The 15843-nt window shown below is 39.1% G+C and overlaps 1 protein-coding gene across 1 annotated transcript; it reads right to left on the bottom strand.

Annotated features, from left to right (window-relative positions):
• Positions 1-5933: 5933 nt before the first annotated feature.
• Positions 5934-15754, bottom strand: LOC145772480 (uncharacterized). The gene is made up of 5 exons (XM_082584357.1): positions 15123-15754; positions 14321-15037; positions 13744-13960; positions 9693-9847; positions 5934-6102 (listed from the first exon to the last, which is right to left on the bottom strand). Exons 1-5 carry the CDS (start codon positions 15752-15754, stop codon positions 5934-5936), a joined length of 1890 nt encoding a protein of 629 aa, XP_082440483.1.
• Between the last annotated feature and the right edge of the window lie 89 nt (positions 15755-15843).

Here is a 15843-nt window from a genome sequence, read left to right as displayed (position 1 = left end):
ATCAAATAGAGTAATTAATATTTAGTAGTCTATTGCTATCCTAAATTTGTCAAATCATTTATTTTACGCATCCACCTTTTTCTTGACCTTTGCTGCTTTTCGCTGTGATAGTCAAAAATAAAACCAAACTGAACTGAACGTCAAATTTAATAATTGTCATGCTCTTTTATATTTTTTGTGAATTTGGTCGTTGTAGTGGCATTATTTCATCAAAATACCGCTGCCGTTGGACTGAGTTGCTATCAAGCATGTTCGTCGAACGTCATTAGGCTTAAATCAGCATAATGAAAGAAATTTAAAATTATTTACGGTGATTTACTACAAAACAACACATCAATATATCGATTGCTTTCTGCTAAGCTTTTTTTATTGCAGGTGCAGTAGTTGTTTGTGAATAATTCTGATGATGCTGCAACAGAGTGTGAAAATTTTATTTAAAACATTTCGAGGGGGAGAGCAATTGGTCCCTATGCCCATCCTGACTATACCCCTGCCAGCGATATTTTCTTGAGTTTGTCAAAACATAAAGTTTAATATCAGCATTGTAACGTTGTAAAAAAAGGCTATGAAAACATTGTAAGAAAAAGGCTAAACAGATTGTAAGTGGGCGCGAAAGCCATTTTATAAAAAAAAAACAAGTAGCTAATTATGAGCCATGACGAAAAAGGTTTGAGAAACACTATTATAAGAAAAGATGAGGAGTTTCAGATGGAGGTTCGAAATTTTCCAACCTGGACAATAATTGCCTCTCATTAGAAATTCAAATTTTGTCAATAAATCAAATTGTTAACATAAAAAGAATTTTTGCGGATTGAGAATACTTACATTTATAACTTTAACGTTTTAACAACAATCTTTTAACGTTTTATTTATTTTTTCTTTTGTAAGCTTATTATGGTAAAATCGTCATTTCCGTAGGGTGGCAATTGACTAGTAGACCGTATGCAGTGTTGTAGCCTACGCGTCAATGAAATAAATTGACGGCGTCAGCGTCAGCGCAAATTGCCTAAAAACTTTATGGCGTAAAGTACTGCGTAAGCTCTTAAAGAAATTGACGGCGTCAGCGTCAGCGCCATTTTAGCCAGGGTTTCACAAAACGGAAGTATTCGAATTCTAACGAGTTTGGTTTTTAAGACTGTTTCGAGCTGCGAAAGACGATTTTGTCTTTTGTCGACTCAGATTAACCTAGGATACAATAAACAAACTTGAAACTGCATAATTGGATAGACGAACAGCTGCCACAAAAAAATATTGTTCATTGTTATCAGCCTGAAAGTTAAAACGTCAAACAAAATTTAACTCATTGTGAAACGAGATTTTCCATGCAAACGAAATATGACGCATAGCGCTTGACGCTTAAAATCGGCAAAATAGTTGACGCGCTATCACTTCCGTCAACTAAAAAATAAACTGACGGCGCTAGCCTCAGCATCAACAAAAAGTTGACGCCGTCATTTGACACTGACCGTACGTACGTACAACCGTACCGCCGTACCGTACCGTCGTACAACACTGAACGTTTGGTCGCTTCGTTGTCTTCCTGTCGGTATGGGAACTTGTGTAACTTTTGCATTGTGTATATTACGTACCGTAGCCTACTTGCATATTTCAAACATGTAGGCTACCTATGTTCCTGTTACGGACAAATAAAACGTTGATTGATTGATTGATTATAAATGCGCTTTATAGCCTACTTGCCTATTTTATTTTACGAATCTACTGTAGTGTGGTTAAATCGACATAAAAATTATACCAATAGACTATAAGCAGCCTAAACAACAAACTCTGTTTTTCTTATCACCGGTCCGCAAGGCTGTTTTCATCTAAAAACCGGTCTGCAAGAGAAAAAAAAGTTGGGTAGCCTACGGCTGGGCTAGACCATAAAACAAAGAAATAAGTTTACTCGTTATAGGCATGCCATCAGTGCAGGGCCCGATTAACCATGAGGCACACGAGGCACAGGCCTCAGGCCCCTGGTTTTGGGGGCCACCAATTTTTTTTATTTTACCGTAGGCGTAGGTAGTGAAAGTTGTTGTGTCAGTGTGAGCACAGTTGTTGTTGCAGTGAGCAAAGTTGTTGTGTCTGGTTCGACTCTCGGGGTGTGCGTTTGAGCAACGCATTTCAGGACTGCTCTCCATTCAGCGGCACCTAGTGAATGGAATAATTCCTCGCCAACAACACTTCAACAATCGGAAAATTTCACTCTGCCAATCTCGGTAACCGGCCCTGCGTCAAAAGCCTCTACAGTGAGTCTACACGTATGCGAAACTACCAGGAGTAGCCTAACCTATCAAGGCTTTGTCAGGCCGAGAATAAAGATTCAAAACCAAACCAAACCAGTTGTTATTTTTGAGAAATGATTTCAAATTTTGTAAGGATTGCTAAATGGAATAACGATTCCGAATCGTCACGCTTTCGCGAAGTTACTGGCAATGCTAGGCAAAAGTTGAACACTGCTACTCTGCATCGAAAGCGATTGCCAATAGGGGCCGCTAAAATTAGCTGTGCCTCGGGCCCCCGTGAGCCTTAATCAGGCCCTGCATCAGTGACATAATCGACTGCAGTAAGCTATGTTAACATTGTAACGGACACTATAAGGACTAGTGTGCCCACGATCTTGCCTAGCTTTATCCACTCATATTATAGGCCGTCCAGCAGGACGACTATACGCTCCTGGACTGGGGTGGCGGGTTAATCACAGATCAGAGCACGAGAGGCTTTGCGATCTTAAACAATCTGCTGTTACAGAACAATTGCAGCAAAATACACTGTTAACTCATTAACAATTCATATCCAGATACCTCTGTTCAATAGAGAATTATCGTCGACGATGATGCTTAATAGTCTTATCTATTCCAGACAATCGCCACGACGTCAAAGTCTCCAACTCTCAGTTGAAATCTAAAAGGCGCGTAAGTCAATTAAAGAATTCAGATGATGGATATGTAGCCTACGCTAAGGCCTAACACAGGGAAAACAGAGCAACTTAAACGCAATAAATCCTATCTTAATCAAGCCAAAAACTTGCTCTTGAACTTTCTGAAAAGTGTTGCAAGTTGCAACCAAGTTAAATTTTTAACTTGATAACTTTTAGTTCGGTTCTACGCATGTTTTAACATTCGTGTTTTATCGCTTCTACCTTTTTTAAATATTTTCTATTTTGGTAGACTCGCTTATAGGCAAAGTCTGTGACATATGGCGTAGGCCTATATTGGTCGTAATGTTAAAAATCAGTTCAGTTCATTTTTTTATATTTCTAACTATCACAACGAAAAACAATATATTATATTATAACATAACATAACAATATAACATAGCAGAGATCTAGAAAATGGTAGAAGCGACAAAATGCGGACGTTATAACGTGCATGATACCAAAGCAGGACAATTCAGTTTAAAATATGGCACGGTTGCAACACTCCATATCTGCCGAAAGCGAATATACCGAAACAAAATAAAAACTATAGCGCAAATACTCTTTGAGCAATTCATTTTGAGTGAGACTACCAGTATATTTTTTGCCGTTTTACAACTTTATAAGCATCTGTATTGCTATGCTTTTAAAGAAATCCTGTTTCGATGGTGCACTCAAAAATTGTTTTGTAGCTCCGGTAACGACTAACTGAGTAGTCTAAAATCATCTTTGACAAGATATATAGCCCAAGGCGGCGCTAAAAGTATCAAATGGATAAAAATCAAACTCCAATCCGGCTCCTGGTTTTGCCAAGAATGTCAGAATCCGACTCCGGACAAAAACCTAAACTTCGGCTTTTGTAAGACAATGAGAATTCGTGTGTGGCAACACTGGCGTCGCGCGTTGTCAAGCTATTGCATCATGTCCAGAGCAGCGTTGCCAGATGGGGAGATAAGATACCAAATTAAAATATTCTGGTGAAATTTAGAGGTCTTTGGTGCCAAGCGTTTTGGACTTGGAACCAGACAACTTTTTGGTGAAATCTGGTGAAATTTTCCCCACTCAATTTTTTTCAAGAAAGTTTTTTCAATTGTTTTAAACTTTTTATCGAAAATCCCCGCTCGTATAGAAAACGTTTTGCAACAAGTTTGCTCATGCGTGATGGCGGTCTGTGATGACAGTGTGTTGCAAGTTCAGACTTCAGAGTGACCAATTTGCGCTCTTCAATCAATCTTCTAAATCTGACAGCAGCACTGTAACAGCAATCGTGTAGTTTTGCCACTGGATTGGTTGCAGGCAGTGGTGAGACACCTCTTTTTGGAGAGTTCTTTTTACTAAAAAACTGGCCAAAATGGTGATTTTTATATCTAAAATTAGTGAATGAGGTCGTTTTTTGCCCAAAAACTAGAAGTTTATCAACATCAGTGGCCTTACATAGGCTACATGCAAGTCATGCCTACACCCCTACAGTGGCCACTTATTTCATATTCATAGATATCCTGAGCAGGATATGCAAAAGTCTTTCAATTTTTTTCATCGTGATATTATTGTATCTTTGAGTGCATTTTAACCCTGGCAATAAAAGTTAGCGCTTTTTAAGTAAAAGCAGCAACTTTTCTGGTAGGAACTTTTCATGTTGCTAATTATGACTGCTACAATTATAATCCCATCCCATCCGTGTATGCAATGTTTCAAAAAACATGTGGTTTGCATATTCGTTTTACTTTAGTGTTATGTCTTAAAAACTATTTGTATTTTTAGACGAAATTGCTTTATTTGGGGTATTTTAAAAATCTGGTGAAATTGTATGCAATCTGATGAAATTTTTGTTTCTTTTTGGTGCCAAGCAGCTTCCAGCATCTGGCAACGCTGGTCCAGAGTCCGTCCAGACTCCAGACCAGACCATAAACTGTTTGGTCCAAGTCCAACTTATGCTAGGGAGTCTCCGGTAGGTTTCGTGATTAAAACAAAGGTACAAAAAGTATGTTATTTATGAGAGTAGAAGTTATTAAAGGTGAAGTAAAGAAATAATAATACTCATCGTTTATTTTGTCATTGTTAAAATAAGCCTAACTGCCTAAGTAATTCACATCAAGATCCATATTCAGAACGCAGGTTGGAAGTTGCAGTCAGATGCGGTTGTCCTTTATACCAGGTGTATGTAGTGTATGCCATGTGCATGTCCTTTATACCAGGTACAGTACACCATGTGTAAATGTAACACTGCACATCGTTTAATGAAAGTGGTTGGTTTTGAATCTTTACCTTCCAACTGAAAAAGGTTATTCCTGGCAGAGCTTTGAACTACTGACACAGGCCGGTAACTGAGTTTGACCAAGTGAAATTTGTGATTATTGAAGTGTTGTTGTCTTCGAATTATTCTATCAGATGCTGTTGAACTTGGAGATCAGTCCTTGAAATGCATTGCTCAAGTGCACATTCCGAAATCGAAATTGCAAGACCAGCGCTGCTTCATCTTGCAATTTTTTTTTGCACAAAGTCAGGCACTTAACCAACTAAGCTATTGAGCGGACATAACCTAAGCTTAGCATGATGCTCTCAACAATACCTTATTGTTGTAGGCTGGTTCAATCAAGCATTGACTGGTGTGCTACTATTTACAGAAGCCTATTTGGAGATATGCCAATTCGAAGACAGCCTTTTTTGGAGATTTTTAAAATCCCACACCGGTATCTGTTTGTTCAAAGGAATTGACGTATAATAAAGGTTAATCAAATAAAGTCTTGCAGCAAAAAAAAAAGTTGCCAAACAGCATTTCATGATTAACAACAGAGGTTAGGCTAGTCAAATAAGTATCAGCGAAAAAATGAAACACTTGTCAAACAGCATTTGCATGATTTCTCCCCTCAACATTACTAGCATGACCCACTACTGTAACCTATATCCGCAAGATATCAGCTCATTTACATCTAATTACTAAAACAATAACCGTTTCAATTGCATGGATATGGGAAGGTAAACACAAAAAAGTCTAGCTAAATTATCCTAATATAAATTTTCAAAATAAACTGAAGCCTTCACTGGATTTCAAGAAACCACTGAATTGGGTGTCTCTAAATTGGGATTTCTTCGAAGCGGCTTCTACAAATTGGATTCTCTGAAACAGGCCATTTCGAGCATTGACAACTTGAGCTGAAGAAGAATCAATATATAGAATAGATAAGAATCTAACACAAATCAGTTTTAGAGGCTCAAGTAACAGATCTTAAGCACAAACCTTGGTGAATGAGTTAATTTTAGTACTAAGAAAGGTAAGAGATGGATTAAATAGTAAGGCAAAGATGTCAGAGATTAGGGCACTGAAATAAAATAAAAACACACCTAGCAGTAGAATACTACTTTAATACTTTTCTGATCAGCTTGACTTCTTTTTACTAGGCTGCACATGACTGCAGCTTAGGGTGACCCAAAAAAAACTAAATTTTGATTTTTAATAGAGATGTACCGATATATCGGTATCGGCATCGGTATCGGTGATATCGGCCATTTTTTGAGTATCGGTATCGGCATCGGTATCGGCAAATTTTGGCCGATACTGTGGCCGATACTAAACATGCAAAAAAGGGCGTTTGCTGCGGATTTTCTGCAGAAGCAAAGATATAGATTTTTTAAAGTATCAAACGTCACATTGATGTAGAAAAATAACAACCTGTTCAAATTTTTGATATCTCACACTCCCATGACTTCTCATGCGCGCACGTATTGGCATTGTTTGCTTACAGTGATTCTTTCACTCAAACAAAACGTTTTGTTTCAGCAGTGTTGCGTTGTTCGATTTTTAAGTTGTGAAGGAGACTCAATTTCTCCAATATTTATCATTAGTGTTTATTTTTGGCAGTGGCTATTTGACCGGCGCCGGTCTTTGAATCTGAAACACTATTTGACCGGTCATGACGTCACTATATAGGCTTTTTTTTTTCTCTTTCAAAGCAAAAGACGAGAAGAGTGCCTATATAAGTTCTAAATTCAACACCTATGTTCAACTGATTCTGTGGCGCGTAGGATCCGTATCGGGCTGGTGCTCCAGAGGGAATGAGTTCGATACTACGCTGAAGCGTTTTTTTTTTTAATTTTTAACTAAATTTTTACCCAAAGTGACTCAATCATTAGGCTTCTGCATTTTTGTGGTCAATTTTTAATTTGAGTAGCTTACAACCCAATTTTTTATGTCTTTTCAAATATGAGTAATAAAGTTAGAGTTTTTTTAATTTTCTTGAATTTAAGAATTTCTCTGGATAATTTTCCGTTTGTCATAAGAGGATGTGACCGTGTTTGCCGAACGACGCAAAAATGTAATGCGTCGTTCAGCAAGCACGGTCACATCCTCTTATGACGAACGGAAAATTACCCAGAGAAATTCTCAAATTCCAGAAAATTAAAAACTCTAACTTTATTACCGGTACTCAAAGTTGAAAAGACATAAAAAATTGGGCTGTAGGCTACTCAAATTAAAAATTAACCACAAAAATGCAGCAGCCTAACAATTGAGTCAACTCCGGTCAAAATTTAGTTAAAAATTAAAAATAAAAGAACGCTTCAGCGTAGTATCGAACTTATTCCCTCTGGAGCACCAGCCGGAGACTTATCCTACGCGCCACCGAATCAGTTGAACATAACTGCCGAATTTAGAACTAATATAGGCACTCTTCTCGTCTTTTGCTTTGAAAGAGAAAAAGAAAAATGCCTATGTAAACAGTGACGTCATGACCGGTCAAATAGTGTTTCAGATTCAAAGACCGGCGCCGGTCAAATAGCTACTGCCTTTATTTTTTACTCTCAGCAGAGGATAAACCCAGGCCAAGACTACCCAGTACCCAGGTAGCAAAAATGTATAATTTTGCATCGTTTTTACGTTGCTAAACGTTTAAAAAACCCATGTAACTTGGTTGTTTTTAGTAAGCTGGTTCTATCAGTTTATGATTCAATTTCCACCTTTCGTTGTAATAAACTCACCAAGCTTAAACAATGTCATGGCAGAGCAAGTAGGCTCAAAATGAAAGCAATGGGACTACGAATCCTCACTAAACTAATCAATAAATGGTCTTGTTGCGCCTAAGATGAGAAGTTGTGAACCTCATTGTGAAGAAAGGAGCGTTCTTCCCGCCATCAGCACAAGGCTGAGCACTCACTAGTACACCGAGCAGTTGCGATTCGCTAACCATAACGGTGTAGCTTCCACGCTAGCCATTTAGACCATCCAATCAACTACTGTATATGTTTCTCGGCTGCCGTTTTGTAGCAAGAATTGACATCCACAAGAATTGAAATGGCTAGTGTGGAAGCTACACCATTGTGGTTAACTAGCGAATCGCAACTACTCGCTGTACTAGTGAGTGCTCAACCTTGTGCTGATGGCGGGAAGAACCGGAGAATGGCCCGTTTTGGTGAGTCCGATTCGGTGAGTCCGATCCCTTAACGGGGGATTTTTTCAATTTTTTTTTTTAATTATCGGGTACCGTAGCCTAACTATCATTGCCGTTTTAGGGTTCGGGGTTAGGATTAGGGGTTAGAGGTTAGGAACTCACCGAATCGGACTCACCGAATAGTAGCACACCCAGGAAGAACGCTCCTTTCTTCACAATGAGGTTCTCATCTTAGGCGCAACAAGACCATTTATTGATTAGTTTAGTGAGGATTCGTAGTCCCATTGTTTAAGCTTGATGAGTTTATTACAACAAATAGTGGAAATTAAATCACAAACTGATAAAACCAGCTTACTAAAATCAGCCAAGTTACACGGGTTTTTTAAACGTTTAGCAACGTAAAAACGAAGCAAAGTTATACATTTTTGCTAAAGCTTTTCAACCAAACAACAAGCGCCCTTGCCCCTTAGGTTGCACATTACTTGTCGAATAGTTTTTGTAAGTGTACGCAAATCACTTGGTTTACATTTTACATCTTATTATCAATTATGATAGCTTATTTGGAGAGTTTGCCCAAACACTTTATTAATTTTTCAGAAACCCAAATTATGATGTAATGTTTCTACCCTTATACCCCAGTCCTCAATTACGGTGGACTTTCATTACTAAAACCTTGATATAATTCTTTGCAAATACCAAAATTGCTTCTTTTTGTAACACCAAAGTATCGGCCAAAATATCGGTATCAGTATCGGTATCGGCCTAAAAAAGTGATATCGGTATCGGGATCGGTATCGGCCAAAATATTGGTATCGGTACATCTCTAATTTTTAAGCTTTTTCTTGTTTAGACCTCTGCATTGTAGTCCTAAATGACACCTTGCCAAGTTTTGTTGAGATTGGTCCACATTTGATGCCCTAGCAGTGGGCCGGTACCCCCCGCCAGGTCAAAATCGGCCAATCTGGCTGTATCTCAGCAACCGGTAGGCCTAGAATGCTCAAACTTGGATTTGAAGAAGCAGAATGCATGGTTTCCTATCTAACTTCCAGAGGGTTTTGGGGTCTAAACCATTTAGTTTATGAAAAAAATGCAAAAAACACATTTTTGACCAAATGTGCACCCCATAAACGTGTAATGTTAAACTTTTAGTTTAGTATACAACACTAATTGACTAATGACACAAAATTTAAAATACAAGCAACTTTTGTTTAATCATAGACAAGCTTTATTGCTTTTGCACTTCGGTTTACCACTTAACTTTCAACCACTGACCACTGCAACTACCCATTAAATAATTCAAGACAGTTTTTTTTTCATTTTTTGTATTAGTTTACCACTTAACATTTCTTAAAAATGATTTTGTGGTTGTGTCCAGCTTTTTGATAGACAATGACTTCTTGGCCATATCTCGAAGTTTGGATTGGTAAGCATGAGTGACTTTGATTGCTTTGTCCAACTCTTTCTCACTACTTGGGGCAGAAGCCCTTTCCTCAACATCAGTGACCATGCCCAAAACTCTCTCAACAACATGATTTGTAGCAGGCATGTTCTGTAGCAGAGTTTTGAATGATGAAAACTCCTCCATATGGTGCCAAGATCTGGGATTTTATGAGCCAGACATTCAAACTTGGGAAAAACTCTAATGAGTTCAAAAGAGTCTGGTCCGATCAAGTCCAGCAAGCGAGTGGAGTTTTGAATAGTATGCATTTGAACCAAGCCCTTTCCAGTAACGGCTCTCTCAGAACTTGATCGAAATGTTTGCATCTTTTGCCACATTCGGACTTTGGAGGATATGCTCACACAATCACTTGCAAAAGCAAACGCAACGTGGCGCTCAATGAGGTACCACAGGTGCAGGTTGAGTTTCGTGCGAGCACCAACAGCCATTTCAAGGAAAAGGTCCAGGTAGCCTATGTTGCTTCTTTTAGGAATGGCATTTGTAAGACCGTTCCACATTTCTTAGTCATTCACTTCAGCATTTGTCAAACTTGGGGATGTAAACTAATATTTAACATAAAAAAGCGTGAACATACTGGAAGAAGCCAGTTCTTGCAGTGGTACTGAAATGTTTAAATAATGAGGCAGAAGTGTTGGTTGATGTGATAAACACGACAGCCAAATGGATCAAACAATGAAACAAGAAACGTGATTGAAGCACTGAATGCTGTCAATTTCAACATAAAAATAGTCTTGGGTCTGGTTTTTGACACAACTGCAGTAAACAGTGGTTAGAAAAGTGGCATCACCGTTCAATTTCAAAGCCATATAGGACACAGTATCCTTCAACTAGCCTGCAGGCATCATATCATGGAGCTTGTTTGTGGTGGAGCAGCTTCAGTGGTCTACGGTGACACAGAATCACCACATGAAGCTGTATTTAAAAGCTTTGCAGAAGTTTGGGTGAACAATATATTATGTTTAAGTTTATGAAACTTTCCAAACGAACAACAGAAAATTGAATAGAATTAAAGAATCAGTTCTAGATTTCTTGTTCAGTTGGCTTCAAAATGGAATAAACATACGAGAAGATTACAAAAAGTTGGCTAAATTGTCCATTCTTTTTCTTGGTGGTACATTCCGGCGTGGATACAATATTATACGTTCAAGGCTCCAAGTGTGTTTAGCACGTATGATGGCGAAGATCATTTATACCATTCAAATTGCCTTGTTCAAGCAGCAGTTATCAGAAAATCCAGCTTTTACAAAAGATTGTGGCCTTGGGAATATATATTCAGTGGCTGCTTTTTTAACACTTTTTTATGTTAAATATTGGTTTACATCCCCAAGTTTGACAAATGCTGCAGCGTATGACTTGGAAATGTGGAACACTCTCAAAAATGCCATTCAGCTCACCTCTAAAAGAATCAACATAGGCTACCTGGACCTTTTCCTTGAAATGGCTGTTACTGTACGCACGAAACTCAACCTGCACCTGTGGTACCTCAATGAGTGCCACGTTGTGTTTGCTTTTACAAGTGATCGTGCGAGCATATCCAGTATCCACCCAGGTCTAAATGTGGCAAAAGATGCAAACATTTCGATCAAGTTCTGAGAGAGCCGTTATTGGTAAGGACTTAGTTCAAATGCATTTCTAAACTCCACTCGCTTGCTGGACTTGATCGGACCAGACTATTTTGAACTCATCAGAATTTTTCCCAAGTTTGAATGTCTGACTCATGAAAGTCCCAGATCTTGGCACCATATGGAGGAGTTTTCATCATTCAAAACTCTGCTACAGAACATGCCTGCTACAAATCATGTTGTTGAGAGAGTTTTGGGCATGGTCACTGATGTTGAGGAAAGGGCTTCTGCCCCAAGTAGTGAGAAAGAGTTGGACAAAGCAATCAAAGTCACTCATGCTTACCAATCCAAACTTCGAGATATGGCCAAGAAGTCATTGTCTACCAAAAAGCTGGACACAACCACAAAATCATTTTTAAGAAATGTTAAGTGGTAAACTAATCAAAAAATGAAAAAAAAACTGTCTTGAATTATTTAATGGGTAGTTGCAGTGGTCAGTGGTTGAAAGTTAAGTGGTAAACCGAAGTGCAAAAGCGATAAAGCTTGTCTATGATTAAACAAAAGTTGCTTGTATTTTAAATTTTGTGTCATTAGTCAATTAGTGTTGTATACTAAACTAAAAGTTTAACATTACACGTTTATGGGGTCCACATTTGGTTAAAATGTGTTTTTTGCATTTTTTTCATAAACTAGTTGGTGTAGACCCCAAAACCCTCTGGAAGTTAGATAGGAAACCATGCATTCTGCTTCTTCAAAGCCAAGTTTGAGCATTCTAGGCCTAGCGGTTGCTGAGATACAGCCAAATTGGCCGATTTTGACCCGGCGGGGGGTACTGGCCCACTGCTAGGGCGTCAAATGTGGACCAATCTCAACAAAACTTGGCAAGGTGTCATTTAGGACTATAATGCAGAGGTCTAAACAAGAAAAAGTTTAAAAATCAAAATTTAGTTTTTTTTGGGTCACCCTAGTGCAGCTTCTTTCCCATGTGCAGATTTCAGTATGAAAATAACCAATAACCATGTGTAGTTACAATAGTCATACACTTACATTGAAAACTTTTGTTCATTATTATGTTAAATTGAAATGTATTGGCAAATAAAGTTACTTCTCTCCTTTATAATAATGGTCGTTATGATTTTTTTTCAACTCCACCCAATTATATAAGTTTCCTTGTTAGAAAATCACCACAGGAAGCTGCAAAGAGAATGCTTTTCCCAATGTCTAACAAAAGCAAAATGAAAAGCCTATTATATTTCATTTAAATGTCTACTTTGGTCAGTTTTGATCTTTCTTAGATTAGAAAAAGTAGTAATCCATTAGTAGTAGTAGTCCAGTTTTAATCCGGTGATGTCCCCGTTACCGAGGGTGGCCGGATTCACCTCCAAGTGCCGCAATCGTCTTCACACCCTGCCTCCACATCGATCTGTCTAGCGCGTCCTCTCTTGTCAAGCCCACCTTGCTGCTTTCTTCCTCAACTTGCTTTTTCCATGTTTTCTTTGGTCTTCCTTGTTTTCTACGACCCTCCACTCGCAACTCCAGCGCTCTTCTCAAAACATCATCTTCATCCCTTCTCAAAACATGCCCATACCACCTCACTCCATTCGCTTTTGCCAACTTATCAACACTCTCATTCAACCCAAGCAAGCTCATAAGTTCTTCGGTATTCCTTTTGTCCATCAGCTTTACACCACACATTGCTCTCACCATCGCTCTCTCAGTTCTTCTTAAAATCGCCAATTCGTTTTCCCGTAAGCACCATGTCTCACTTCCGTACAGCATTGCAGATCTCACACAACTAATATAAATTCTTCCTCTCATTTTCAACAGAAATCTTCTACCACATAACAACTCTCGACACTCTCTGAATTTCACCCAACCAAACCTTCCTCTTGCAGTCACTGCCGCTTCACAACCACCACTGGCATTCAATCTATCTCCTAGATAGCAAAAGGCATTTACTGATTCAACTTCGTCATTCAGCTTTTCAACAGGACCAATCATTCCTTCCTCAATCTTCTTGCATCTTTCACATTCAAAACCATCTCCAGATCTGCATGTCACTCTCTTCATCTTTGCACATCTTCCATGCACCCATTTCTTGCATTTCGTACATGTAACAGAATTTGCCATCACTCTTCTTCCGCAGACGCCACATGGGTCAATTTTGCTCATTGTGATTTCCCCTTCCGTTCCGCTTATTACGACCTTTGTCTTTTTGATGTTCACACGCATACCTTTACATTCAAACGACTCCTTCCACTTCTCAAATTTCCCTCTCAGATCTTCCATTGTGTCACTCAACAAAACCAAATCATCGGCGTACAGTATCTCCATTAATGAATCTTCTCTTACACATTCGGTAATCACATCAATCACAATGGCAAAGATTAGAGGAGAGAGGACAGAACCCTGGTGTACACCAACCTTCACCGAAAACTCGTCTGAGAGGGCAGATCCAACGCGAACTCTCGTCCTTGCACCGTCGTAAAGACCCATTACGGCTTGCACGAGAGCTTCTGGCATTACTTTTTTTCTCATTGCCCATTCCATCACTCTTCTTGGAACTCTATCAAACGCCTTTTCCATGTCCACGAAACACATGTACAAGTTTTTACCCTTGTCTCGATATTCCTCTTGCAACCTTCTCAAAATAAAAATAGCATCTGTCGTTCCCTTCCCAGGCATAAATCCACACTGCATCTCGTCCAGCTTCACCACAGATCTTATTCTATTCTCCAACACCCTTTCCACTACCTTCATTGCATGCTCCAACAGTTTTATTCCCCTATATGACCCACAATCCATTACATCACCCTTTCCCTTGAAGATGGGTATCACCACACTCATCTTCCATTCATTTGGCATTCCTTTTCCATCTAACACACGTTGACTGATTTCCTGCATTGCTTTCAGTCCTGTCTCTCCACTTGCGCGTATCATTTCCACAGTGACTTCAGATAGTCCAGGAGCCTTTCCCGATTTCATTTTCTTCATTGCTTGCGTTACCTCCTCTCGAGTAACTCTCTTTAATGGACCTGCTACCACGTCGGCTTCCACATTTTGATCCCAATCGTTTTCCTCGTTCATTATCATCTCCATATGTTCTTTCCAAATTCTTCCACGATCTTTCTCACTGAAACCAAGTTTTCCATCCCTTCCTTTAATACATCGTCCACCATCTACATCTTTCCCATCCCGCTTCATAACCTTCATAAACTTATATACTTCGTTAGGACTGTTTTTTAATTTGGTCAATTCCTGCTCAGCTTCTTTCTTCATAGCTTTTGCAACTATTCTCTTTGCCCGATTTTTCAATTGCTTGTACTTGAGCTTAGTTTCTTCTGATCTATTTCTGCACCAAGCCTTGTATGCGACTTTTTTCTCCCCAATCACTTCCCTCACATCTTCATTCCACCACCACGTATCTCCTCGATTCATCCTGCCTTTTGTTTTCCCACAAACTTCATCGCAAGCTTGCAAAACTCCATTCTTGAAGGATCCCCATACATCATTCACATCGTTGTGAACAAGACTTTCAACTCTCTTTTTAAACCTTTCTCTTGTGTCGGCATCTTCTAACTTCCAAACTTTTCTTTTGATCACCTTTTTTTTATTTACAGTTTTCTTCAGACCTTTCTTGTCCAAATCGATAACCACCAACCTATGCTGAAGTTCGCATGGTATCGCTTTCACATCTTTGATCAGTTTTTTGTTTTTCCTGCATACCAACCCAAAGTCAATTTCGGTTTCATTTCCACCTGCACTGAAAGTCATTTTTCTTAAACCAGGTATTTGCAACACACAGGTCCTTTTCATCACAAAACTCAAGTAGTCGCCTTCCATCGCGATTTCTTTCTCCCACGCCAAACCCTCCATGAACACCTTCAAACCCATCAATTTGTTGGCCAACGTGGCCATTAAAGTCCCCAAGACCCAATACAATTTCCTGATCACTTCTTGTGCTCCATTCATAGGCCATTTCATCATAAAACCTTTCTTTTTCTGCATCGGATCTTCCACTTTGTGGTGCATAAGCACAAATTATTCTCATCACTACATTCTCGACCACCATCACTATCGCCATTATTCTGTCACTCTGTCTACGAACCTCAACAACATTTTCATATAGCTCTTCCTTTACCAAAATCCCAACTCCTCCGGTCCCAATATCATTGCCCGACCACCACAGCTTGTATCTCCGTCCTTTGACACCCAAAAACCTGGCTCCTTTGTTCCTCCATCGGACTTCCTGTAAACAGCAAACATCTACCTTCCTCATTCTCAGCTCTTCACTCACCTCAGTACCTCTACAACGCAAACTTCCAACATTTAGACTTCCCAGTCGTATCCCTGAATTTTTAACAGAAACGTCAGACAACCCGGAGATTCTTCGCACCCCCTGCCCATTTAAGGGCTGCCGGGGACTGGGGGCCATTCTATTTTTGACACTCATCATTTTACTTTTTCATTTTTACATCACTCATTACTGTGTTGGTATATGTTTGCAGGAAATTTAAAGAGTTT

Source organism: Aplidium turbinatum, chromosome 6, assembly GCF_918807975.1.
Source record: "Aplidium turbinatum chromosome 6, kaAplTurb1.1, whole genome shotgun sequence".
Taxonomy (NCBI): Eukaryota; Metazoa; Chordata; class Ascidiacea; order Aplousobranchia; family Polyclinidae; genus Aplidium; species Aplidium turbinatum.
The sequence above is the reverse complement of the archived record's forward strand: the minus strand, read 5'-3'. Positions and strand labels throughout refer to the sequence as shown.

What these genes read in the sequence shown, in the direction of transcription:
- LOC145772480 (XM_082584357.1), bottom strand. Translation starts at nt 15,754, where the DNA reads ATGGCCCCCAGTCCCCGGCAGCCCTTAAATGGGCAGGGGGTGCGAAGA. An exon ending in CAGACGAGTTTTCGGTGAAG is followed by an intron (nt 9,848 to 13,743) that starts GTTGGTGTACAC and finishes ACTCTGCTACAG; the next exon opens with AACATGCCTGCTACAAATCA. An exon ending in CTTCGAGATATGGCCAAGAA is followed by an intron (nt 6,103 to 9,692) that starts GTCATTGTCTAT and finishes GATTTGTGTTAG; the next exon opens with ATTCTTATCTATTCTATATA.